General features: G+C 36.9%; 1 protein-coding gene across 1 annotated transcript in view; it reads left to right on the forward strand.

The window, feature by feature from the left end:
* Positions 1 to 10,597, forward strand: part of LOC101740919 (NADP-dependent malic enzyme) — a 33,863-nt gene extending 23,266 nt beyond the window's left edge. Inside the window, exons 8-12 of the mRNA XM_038011491.2 lie at positions 1,583 to 1,805; positions 2,534 to 2,676; positions 3,448 to 3,618; positions 4,376 to 4,499; positions 8,916 to 10,597. Of these exons, the coding sequence (XP_037867419.1) occupies positions 1,583 to 1,805; positions 2,534 to 2,676; positions 3,448 to 3,618; positions 4,376 to 4,499; positions 8,916 to 9,076 (822 nt within the window). The 3' untranslated portion in view covers positions 9,077 to 10,597. The remainder of the gene's footprint in view (positions 1 to 1,582; positions 1,806 to 2,533; positions 2,677 to 3,447; positions 3,619 to 4,375; positions 4,500 to 8,915) is intronic.
* The last annotated feature ends 840 nt before the right edge of the window (positions 10,598 to 11,437 follow it).

The raw sequence follows: 11,437 nt of genomic DNA on the forward strand, positions 1-11,437 counted from the left end.
AAATTTTGAACTGTGATTTATACACGAATTGAAATTACAAATGGGGAAGACTGTTATAATGAGTTGGCAATGTGAGTAATATATTTAATATAAAAGGATGTGTATATTATTATAATAATTATTATTTTCCCGATGCTAATTATAGTTAATTTTTAAATGTACAACATAATAACGTACTGATTCTAATGTGAGGCATTTTTAAGATTGAATCCTATCCCAGTGATTTGGTAGTTTATTGATAAGAATTTATAATGAAGACTTCTTCTGAAATAAATAAACTTTTCGGTGTAAAAGTTAGCTTCATATGTACTAATCAATGAAATACCATTCACTTCTTTCTCTCTTGTTCTCTCTCTCCTTGTCTCTGTCTCCTCTTTATCGCGCCAATCAGTTTGTTACCGAGTGAAAGAAGTATAAACCGATGAATAAAAGAACATATTCACGAAATGACAAGATGTCGAATGTTGTTATAATTAAAAAAAAATTATAGTGGTTTTCAACAGTATTTCACATTTATTTGTTATAAGTATTAAGATATTGTGTGGGTTTTAAGAGATTGCACAATTATCTTAATTTTATTTATGTTTATACAATGTAAGCTATTGTTATGTTAATTTAATCATAATTTTGTTCATATCTTTATATTATCTCTGACGATGACGTTACGTAAATCAAAGAACTATATTAAATAACTCATTGTATACATTCACAGATAAATAAAAAAGGCATAAAAACTGTGTAGGCTTGTATCTGATATATTTAATTAGGAATTTATTTTCAGAACATCTGTAAATTCAGACATCTATATTCGAACACCCAATTTTAAGTCTCTTAAAGTAGTCAATAAATATAATAAAGTGAATACAGTCGCCCGTTTTTATTTATGAGATTAAATACTCATATTGTATGTAATATGCCTCTCTGACCCTTTAAACCGCAAAACATGAATGTTACTAATGCGAGCCCATAAAACGTTTTGCCACCATTTAAAGTAATTCAAAAAAAGGCGATCTATGAAAAGCATTTGGAAGGGTGTAGCTTATTACGAATGAGTTGTAAGAATGTAGTAGCAGTAGCCAGAGGTTTGTCATTTCTTCTTTGTTAAGCATACCAATTTGTTTCTTGCGATGCCATTCTCGCCAGAGACAAGTTTATAAAAATCTTCATCTATAAATACATACACACACATATTCTGTAATGTAAAAATGATATGGAGCGAAATGAGATGTAGTTGAATTATTTGAGACGGTCATCGATTGGGACGGAATTAAACGAAACGAGATGGAGATGGGATGAAATAAAAGTAAAAGTGGAATAGTGGTAATTTAATGGGCCTCCAGTGGATTATCTGAAGGAACCGAGGAACCGAGAAGCCATGTCCATTGGTTTTGTTTCATATTCCCTACACTTGTGCACTTGCATAGATGCTCAATGTTTAATAAGCCATTATTATTACACGTTTAATTCCGGCAGCAGAAACAGTAAATTAAAAAAAAAACAATTCAGGCATCTCCTCTCCTCGCCTTCCCGCCAAAAAGTCCCCAAAGTCTCGTATTAAACACTTTTTTTTTAAATATTATAGGCAGCGAACGGCATCGCGAACTTGACTGTGGCCGCCATGATGGCGGACGGACTCTCCGAGAGGCAGGCCCGCGAGAGAGTGTACATGTTCGACGTCGACGGACTATTGTCCACTCGACGTGAAGGAGGGGTTCCGGAGCACGCCAAGGCCTTCGGGAAGGATATCGAACCGGAGAAAGACTTCGAGGCCTGCGTTGCCAAGATCAAGCCTAGCTGTCTTATTGGTAAGAAATTAATCTATCTATATATGTATATAACTATACTTGAGACCTTAGAACTTATATCTCGAGGTGGGTGGCGCATTTACGTAGTAGATGTCTATGGGCTCCAGTAACCACTTAACACCAGGTGGGCTGTGAGCTCGTCCACCTATCTAAGCAATAAAAAATAAAAAAAACTTAACACATACAGAGTGTCCCAGAAAGAATGGATAATCCAGAAACACCTCAAAGTAGAGCTATTGAGGACACAAAAAAAAAGACGTTCTCAGGTAGTACCCAAATTACGTATTTTAAAAAAAAGTTGATATTTTCCATACTGCTATGCCTTTCTGGAATATACAACAGCTACAAATAAATGAAATTCATAGACTTTTTGGTGTTTTAATATTCTACATGGACTATTTTTTTATTAGGTAGACAAACAGTAAACTTATAAACTCTAACCTTACAACTAAACACCATTTAAATGTCTCCGTGTCTATACTAAAGAATATGCAGGAAATCGTATGAGTAGCTAGTGTATTTTTTTTATTAGTTAATCTGAACTTAAATTTTAATCATAATAATTGGTATTTTTCTTTATTTTTAATTTGGGTACTACCTAAAAATTTTTTGTATTTTAATTTTTTTGATTACCCATTAGCTCTACTATGAGGTGTTTTCGGATTATCCATTCTTTCTGGGACATCCTGTATACAATTTCGTTATAAATTTTTGGTTTTTCTTTTCAGGTTGTTCAACGGTGGGCGGCGCTTTCACGCCCAATGTATTGAAGCAAATGGCGATGAACACCGAGCGACCCGTCATATTCGCACTCTCGAATCCGACCAGTAAAGCTGAGTGCACAGCCCAAGACGCCTACGACCATACGGAAGTAAGTTACAAGACAGCGCGAGCTTAAAACCATGACCATTAAGAAAGTCGTAATTTGTTGTTCGACTCAGAAAAAAACCTATTTATTGCATTGATTAGACTGAACACGCAGTACAGCCGGCTCGCCCGGTTATGCTGACATAGTCTCTCAAGGCTAACAACTTAGGTAGAAAAAAAAAGGAAAAAAAAAACAGTACAACTGGTTCGTTCTGTATTAAAATGTGAAATGTGGAAATATCAAAATATGATAAAAAAATACAATTTAAAAAAAGCAAACTTAACGGCTCGATTGTATTATTTCTACTTCTTTTAATTTCCTATGTTCGTATCATATCAAAGATAAATGTACACAGCCAGGTTTTTTTTCCTACCTAAGCTTTGAGAGGCTATTTCAACATAACCTTAACTAGTAGGTGAGCTCACGGGGCTCAAACCTGACGACGTTGCTAACACGAACCCTAGCAAGAGCAGTGCTTCGCAGAATGTACCACCGGATCGGAAACGCGACCCACTAAGAAGATCCGGCGAGAAACTCAGTGGGCTGTGCCTGTGGGTTAATTTACTCGTGGAGCCCTTCGTCGCAAGCGACAGGCTCGACGAGAACGATGACCTATACTTGAGGTACCTAAAAGCACCGTTAGTGGACCCTGAGGATCCGAAATGACGTGTCTTGGACGACGTCGACTGCTATCCATTCTGTCCGCAGGACCGGGAATAACATCCAGGATTGACTTAACATTACATATATACAAAGTTGCCGTAACGTTCCCAGGGTCGTTGCATATTCGCGTCCGGCTCCCCGTTCCCGCCGGTGATGTACAGCGGCCGGGAGTACCGCCCGGGACAGGGCAACAACGCCTACATCTTCCCCGGTGTGGCGCTCGGCGTCATCGCCACGGCCACGCATCACATCTCCGAGAATATGTTCCTGACGGCGGCCAGGGTTCGTATGTCGATATATAGTGTAGCTGACTCTCTCTCTCCCTCTCCCTTTCTCTCCCCCTTTTCTATACTAATATATAAATCTCCAGTGGTTTTTACGGATGTTCCGTTATAACTACTGAACCATGTATCCGATTGACTTGACACTTGGTATCCATGTAAAAAATACATGTACTTAATGGATAGGCTAATATTAATATGAGTGTTGGACTTCCTACACCAGTTGCGGGGGCGTTAATGATGAGAATCTTTAGGGGGGTGAGAAATAATAATGTTAATTTTAAATGCCCAGCGAAGCGGACGGGTACAGCTAGTGTCGATATAAATACATACACTCGCTCTCCATTTCTTTCGCCCTCATAAAATCCGGTGTTCATGATTGTAGTTTTTCTAATTGAACGTTTCAAACTGAAATAGGTCTTAAATTACGTTATTAATCGAAACAACGAGTTCTAAAATTCATCGATAAGCGGTTGGGCCTGCTCTTATCTACCCGAGCAAAAAAATATATAGAAAAAATATATCTCATTTATTTTTTTATTACACAAAAAATTAATCCTGAAATTATTGGCATAGTATGAAAAATATTTCATGTTCAATACATACATTAAATATAATACACGGTGTATTATCTCAACGATTTTACTATCAATATTTGTAATCGATATTTCGATTTTAACTATAAACTATTAAAAATTCCAAATATCTATCGCTTTTCGCCTCTTAATCCTAATAAGAAAATTCGATTTGATTAACAGACTTTGGCGAACTACGTAAGCGAGTCGGATCTATCCATCGGTCGCATTTATCCGTCGCTGGCTGAAGTGAAAGAAGTGTCCGTCGCTATCGCCATCGAAGTCGCTAAGACCGCATACGACGAAGGTGAGTCGCAACACTATTTCTAGGGTTCCGTAACAAACGTCATCAAAAGTAAACCTACAGTATTATAAACTATAAGCGGCACGCTCCGGCTTCGATCGGGTCTCTAACAAAAAATTTACAATTTGACGTTTTATTTTTTTAAATAAAAAATACACTTATTGCGGCATAACTATAATAGTGAAACATATGCTGTCGCGATACTTTTTGTAAATAATAATGTGTTCTATAAAGTCGTAGTACATTATTCTATTCTATTCTATCATCAATAGTTTTCGCAGGGCACGCGATGTAAAGAATATTTTAGGTAGTTTTTTACACCTTGGGTTACATTATTGGAGTTTTAGTAAGGATCCCTAATTTTTTTCAAAAAAGATTATAGCCTATGTCACTAGGGAATAAATAGTGTAGCTTCCAAACAGTGAAAGAATGTTTCAAATCGGTTCAGTAGTTTCGGAGCCTATTCAATACAAACAAACAAAAATTTTTGCTCTTTATAATATTAGTATAGAAGTATAGATACAGTCTTACGTCACTATCATTTTGAGACTTAAAGTTTAACACGAACTTAGGTTGTCTCCGAGATAAATGTGACCCTATTAGATTTGGAATAGAGTTCTTTATCGTTGTTCATATTTGCGAGCTGAAGGGCTAGACTGAAACAAGTGTAACAATTGAAAACGACACAAAAAAACAGACATGTTTTTGCACTGATTTTTGAGGCACTTCCCGATCACTTGGGAAACTGAAAGGGGATGTGGGGGGCGGAGCCCAAAACAATTTAATTGTTTTTTAATTTTTAAATAAACTACTACTAATTGAATAAGAACTGTCTGATGAACTCATCTTTGTTTAACACTTCACTATTAAATTTTGGAAGAAGAACAACAAAACTCCAATTACGTAATGATATCCGCATCGGAACGTGGAATGTGAGAGGCCTCATCGATGAAGGAAAGCTCCACGTACTGGATCACGAACTCGAGCGATGTAATACAGTTATTACGGGACTAAGTGAGACGCATTGGAAAGAGAGTGGGCACAGAAACCTGGAGAACCACACCATCTACTTCTCAGGAAATGAATTATCTAGCTTTGCTGGAGTGGGTATCGCAATACCCAAGCTCTGGACTGAGTCGGTCCTGGGCTATAATCCTGTCAGCGACAGGATCATCACCATGAAACTCAGTGCTTCACCATGTGCACTGAATATCATTCAGGTCTACGCCCCTACCAGCGCTGCTACTGAGGAAAAAATTGAGAGCTTCTATAATCAACTCGAGGCTTGTATAAACAACATCCCAAAAAGAGAGATACTGATGATTATCGGCGACTTTAACGCAAAGGTTGGAACCACTGTTTTGGATGTAGGGTTACGAAATATCGTGGGTCACTACGGTCTTGGTTGCAGGAACAGTAGAGGAGAACGGTTGATTCAGTTTGCGGCAGATAATAACTTAACAATAATGAATACAGCCTTCAAACACCACCCCAGAAGACTGTATACTTGGACATCCCCAAACGGAGAGCACCGCAACCAAATCGACTATATACTGATCAAGACAAGATGGAGAAGCTCAATAACCAACGCTCATACACTACCGGGAGCTGATGTCACGTCGGATCACCAGCTACTAATATGCAATATGAGGATCAGACTGCGTAGACCTATAATTAGAAAAACTGTCAAACGCCTAGAAGTCATTGATAGAAACTCGTTTGTCCAGTCTCTTCAGGATATGGAACAGTGCTGGTACGAAAACTGCAGCAAGGAAGTGAGCGTTGATCACCTCTGGCAATCTACCGTGCAATTTATAAAAGATGTCGTGCACGAATCACAGCCCAAAAAGAAATCCAAGAAAAGGCAGCATTGGATGTCTACCGAGACCTGGGACTTAATTGAGAAGCGTAGAGAGCTTAAGGCTGGCGGTGCCAGAATGCAGGAGTTGAACGTCATGAGCTCCGCCATACAGGCTGCTTGCCGTCGTGACCGAAACACAGCGCTACAATCAATATGTGAAGAGGTTGAAAGGCATTCTCAAAAATTTGAAACAAAAGATTTACACATGAAAATCAGACTTATAACTCGTCAATTTAAGCCAAAGACTTGGGCTATTGAGAATGCGTCTGGAGATACTGTCACTGAGATCAAAAAGATTGTTAGCGCTTGGAAAGACTATTGCAAGTCTCTGTTTACTGACACCACAACAAAGATCTCAATAACCTACAGTGAACCCTCGGAACTGGAGCCGATGCCTTTAAAGGACGAGGTGCGAGCAGCTATCAACCACCTTAAACGGAATAAGGCTGTAGGTTTTGATGAAATCCCCATCGAGACAATAAAAGCCATGGGAGAAATCGGAGTGGATATACTGCACATCATCTGTTGTCGAATTTGGGTCACTGGAGTTTGGCCGAGCGATTGGTCACATTCGATATTTATTCCACTTCACAAAAAGGGATCAACGAAGAAGTGCAATAACTACAGACTAATTTCTCTCGTATCCCACGCCAGTAAAGTCATGCTGCACATAATTAACACGAGGCTCCAAGGTTACTTGTCCCGAGAGATCGCCCCCGAGCAAGCAGGTTTTGTAAAAGGTCGAGGCACAAGAGAGCAACTACTCGTAATGCGGCAAATTGTAGAAAAGGCCAGAGAATTTAATATTAGCCTATATGTGTGCTTCGTGGATTTCCGAAAGGCTTTTGATACCGTCAAGTGGTGGAAGCTGTGGTTGGTACTGACGGAAATGGGTGTACCGCAACACCTTGTACACACCATCAGACGTCTGTACGAAGATGGCACGGCCGCTGTTCGTGTTGACAGTATTGACTCCGAACGCTTCAGCACACAGGCAGGCGTTAGGCAGGGCTGCATACTATCTCCTCTTTTATTTAATATATACACAGAGTATATAATGCGGATAGTTCTTGAAGATTGGGATAAAGGAATATCCGTTGGTGGTCGGAAAATATCAAACTTGAGATACGCCGATGATACTACCCTCTTGGCGTCAACCAGAGACGAAATCGAGGTGCTTCTTCGCCGGCTGGAGACTACAGCGTTGGATTTTGGACTTGCGATCAATCGTGATAAGACCAAAATGATGATCGTAGATCGTGCTAACATCAACCAACCGGAAGTCCAACATATAGCGGGATGCGAGGTAGTTAATAGCTATGTATATCTAGGCTCCACTATCACCAACGCTGGAGGCTGCGAAGATGAGATCCGAAGACGTTGCGCCGTGACAAGATCCTCAGTTGAGAGGCTAACAAAGATTTGGAGAGACCGCAGAATAACCAAAAATACAAAAGTTCGGTTAATGAGATGCCTGGTCTTTCCAATCTTTCTGTATGGGGCTGAGACGTGGACGCTGAGGATGCAAGACCGTCGTAAGATCGACGCACTAGAAATGTGGTGTTGGAGACGTCTCCTCAGAATTCCGTGGACCGCGCACCGTACCAACATTTCGATCCTGAAAGAGCTCAACATCAAGGAGAGACTATCGTCAACAGTCCAATTACGAATCCTCAAATTCTTCGGGCACATCACTCGTAATGAGGACTCCATTGAGCGGTTGGTGGTGCAAGGGAAAGTCGAGGGCAAAAGATCTCGCGGACGATCTCCAACACGATGGACCGACCTCATAAAATCTGTTACTCACTCCAACATAAATGCTTGCTCTCACTCTGCGAAACATCGTGCCACATGGCGTCGCATCGCGAGAGCATCGGTATCGCAGGATCCGACTGATGCATGACCACGACCACTCTGTCAAGAGTGTACGAATAGGAAGAAGAAGAATTAAATTTTGTTGCCTTTTGTTTATTTCGCTTTTACACTAAACACGATATTGCAAATTACACGAGCACAACAATGGCGGAGAATTGTAGGTGCGTGAGAGCAGACGTAGACACTAACGCGCATGCGCACTTTGTCTTCTCGCATTAAAACTGTATAATCTCAAAACTTAATTTTACAGGAGAGTGTTTTAAAGGTTTAACATGTGATATTTTTAATATTAATCATCTTTGCGACTTTTATTTTTTATTTTTTACCAGTTACATTATCTGTCTTTTATAAAAAGACTTTTTTTATTAAACTATGTATTAATTTGGTTAATAGTAGACAAAACATAGGTAAACTAAAGAAAAAAAAATTAAAACTAAACTACGCTCTTTTGACAATATTTATGAGAAAAATACTGGTGATACCAAATGATTCCGCATATTAACTCAATTTCGAATATTTTTGGAAATTGTACACTTTTAATGCGAAAAGACGAATTGTCAGTACCCAGGGAGAAAAAGTTAGACTTTCTTCCCTGTACAGCGGAACAAAAACCGAACTTTGGGCGTAGGTAGGAGAAAAAATAAATTTTTGAATCTTCGACAAAATCACATTTCGTTCTGTAGGTCTTGCCTCAGTGTATCCAGAGCCTCGCGATCTACCGAAGCACGTACAAAACCAAATGTACAGCTATTATTACGAATCTGCAATGCCGGTGACCTGGGATTGGAAGCCCGAGGAGAAGTTCAACGTTAGACCCATCCAACCTGTACCGAAGAACATTTAAACCTAAACTACCAATGTATTATTATTATTCAATTTAAACATGGACACGTACAGTCGAGCAGTCAAGTACTTAATATTAAAAAAAACTGTAATATTGAATTTGAATCATTGATTTTTGTTTAATGTTCACATTTTCTGGCTTGACTGTACATTAAATATAATATAATAACATTTGACGTCTATTGTCCAATGTTTTCAGGATTATTTTATTTAAGATTGTGACTGTACTAACTTGTGCTAAGTGTACATTATCGGAGTGTTCATTACATTACCCATTTTTTAATGAAAAACAACACAAAGTATTTTTACCTCTAACGTATTATTTATGTTATTTTTTTATGATATAAGCAATGTTAATATAAGCGTTAACCCAGTTTAAGAACGCAATTAGCAAATTTTAGTAAAAATAAATAAAAAAAGATTGAATTTGTAGTTTGAAGAACTTGTATGTGTGAGTAGTGTTAGAGTATGTTGTATGTTAAAGTTATTTATTAAATCTGAGTTTTGACTGTTGAAAATCACTAAAATTTATTTGCACCATTAATAATTAACTTGCGTCGATATAACAAAAATGATCCGATGAAATGTTTAGAATATTTTTATCACTCATTTTATTTTTAAGGTGTGAATGCTTTTTTTTTATTAACTTTTTCGCTTCCAATGTACCTTTCAAATACGTGATGAACAGAGAGAACAGTCTAGTCACCGCATGAAAGAAAAAAAAACTCGCATGTCATCTTAAAACCGGTATTAATCAAAACTATAAATTTTAATAAATCGTAAGAACGAAATGATAAATCGTATTTAAATACGTAGATAGATTAACATTATGAAATCGATTTGAATCTTAATCGAACAAGAGAGTTGCCAACATTAAAAAAAGTCCTCAAAACCTAGACGAAGTTTCAAACGAAAGTATGTATATATAAGACATTTTCTTAAAATAAAATAGTATATGTAAAGACGAAGATATAAATAAAAACCGCTATTTAGCTGTTTACATAACTGATCTTACTTAATATGATGAAAATTATGCAATAATTGATAATACGACTTAAGATTTGCTTTTTTTTAAGTATTTTTGAATTCAGTATTTTGTTAGTGAGACAAAAATCTTTCGCTGAGCGAAGAAAAATAATCTTAGGTAGTTAATTCATATTATTTATCACGTATCATCCGATACGGTGTGATTACGTTGCTGTGAAGATGTATATTATGAAATAATCGATTTCAACGTATTGCTTATTAAAATTATTAATTAGTATTATACATTTTTTTTTTTTGTTTTTTACTCTGCCTATTTGGAATTTGTCGTCTTTTTTTCTTCTTCATAGATCTTGATTCTTTACTCTCAGGGTCGTTTACATTTCAGTAACTTTTTGTAGGTCAATTAAAGTGTTTTAATTCATCCCTTTAATGTGAGTGTAACTGCTTCTGTGTACGAGTATGCTGTACGGTTAGTTGATTGAATTGTTACGAAGAAATTATAGATGTTACTGATTAAAATGTTCGAAAGCATAAATCTTGTTTTAATTCATGTTACACCCTGAGTCTTCGGATTAGGGAGCATTTTTGCATGTACACAATATAATAAACACAATGACAGATTACTGTCGAACTTGTTTATTATATTGTGTACCTATTAAGGTATTTTCTTATGAAGTTGCCGTTTTACAATACTGGCCATTTGAAACGTAGTATATGAATGGCTGGCAATATTCTAAATTCAAATTAAACTTATTTATAAAAATAGGATTCTCCCAAATAAAAAAAAAAGGATTCTCGTTGAGAGGGACAAAAGGGTAAAAGTAGTTTTAATTTTAGTTGGTAACATGCATCGTGTTTATTATTAATCATGATTATTTCCATACTTTTTACAACTGATGTAGATGGTATAAAATAAAAAGGGAAACCGTTTTTTTTATAATCGCGTCCATTTAATTTTTTTTGAGTAGATTAACTTTATTGCATGTGACGTAATTTGGGCCTAAAATGATTTTTTTTTAAGGTGATTTTATGACCTGGTAACTAAGACCTTTAAGTCATGTCTTATTTTAATTTATATTCTTATTTTTATGAAAAATGATAATATGGGGTGAAATGAAATGAAAATGATTAATTTGAGACGTTAATCAACTGGGATGAAATTAAATGAAATGAGATGATATGGAATGAAATATAATCTTAGTAAAATGGTGGTCATTTACTAAGATTTTTTCAGTGGACTTTTTGGAGGATTCCGAGAAGTTGCGTCCAGCGGCTTTGTTTCATTTTCCCACATTTGTGCACTTTCACAGATATTAAACAGTTAATAAACCACCGTTATTACACATTTAAACCTGAAGAAACACTAAATAGACAA

This window comes from Bombyx mori, chromosome 6 (assembly GCF_030269925.1).
Source record: "Bombyx mori chromosome 6, ASM3026992v2".
Taxonomy (NCBI): domain Eukaryota; kingdom Metazoa; phylum Arthropoda; class Insecta; order Lepidoptera; family Bombycidae; genus Bombyx; species Bombyx mori.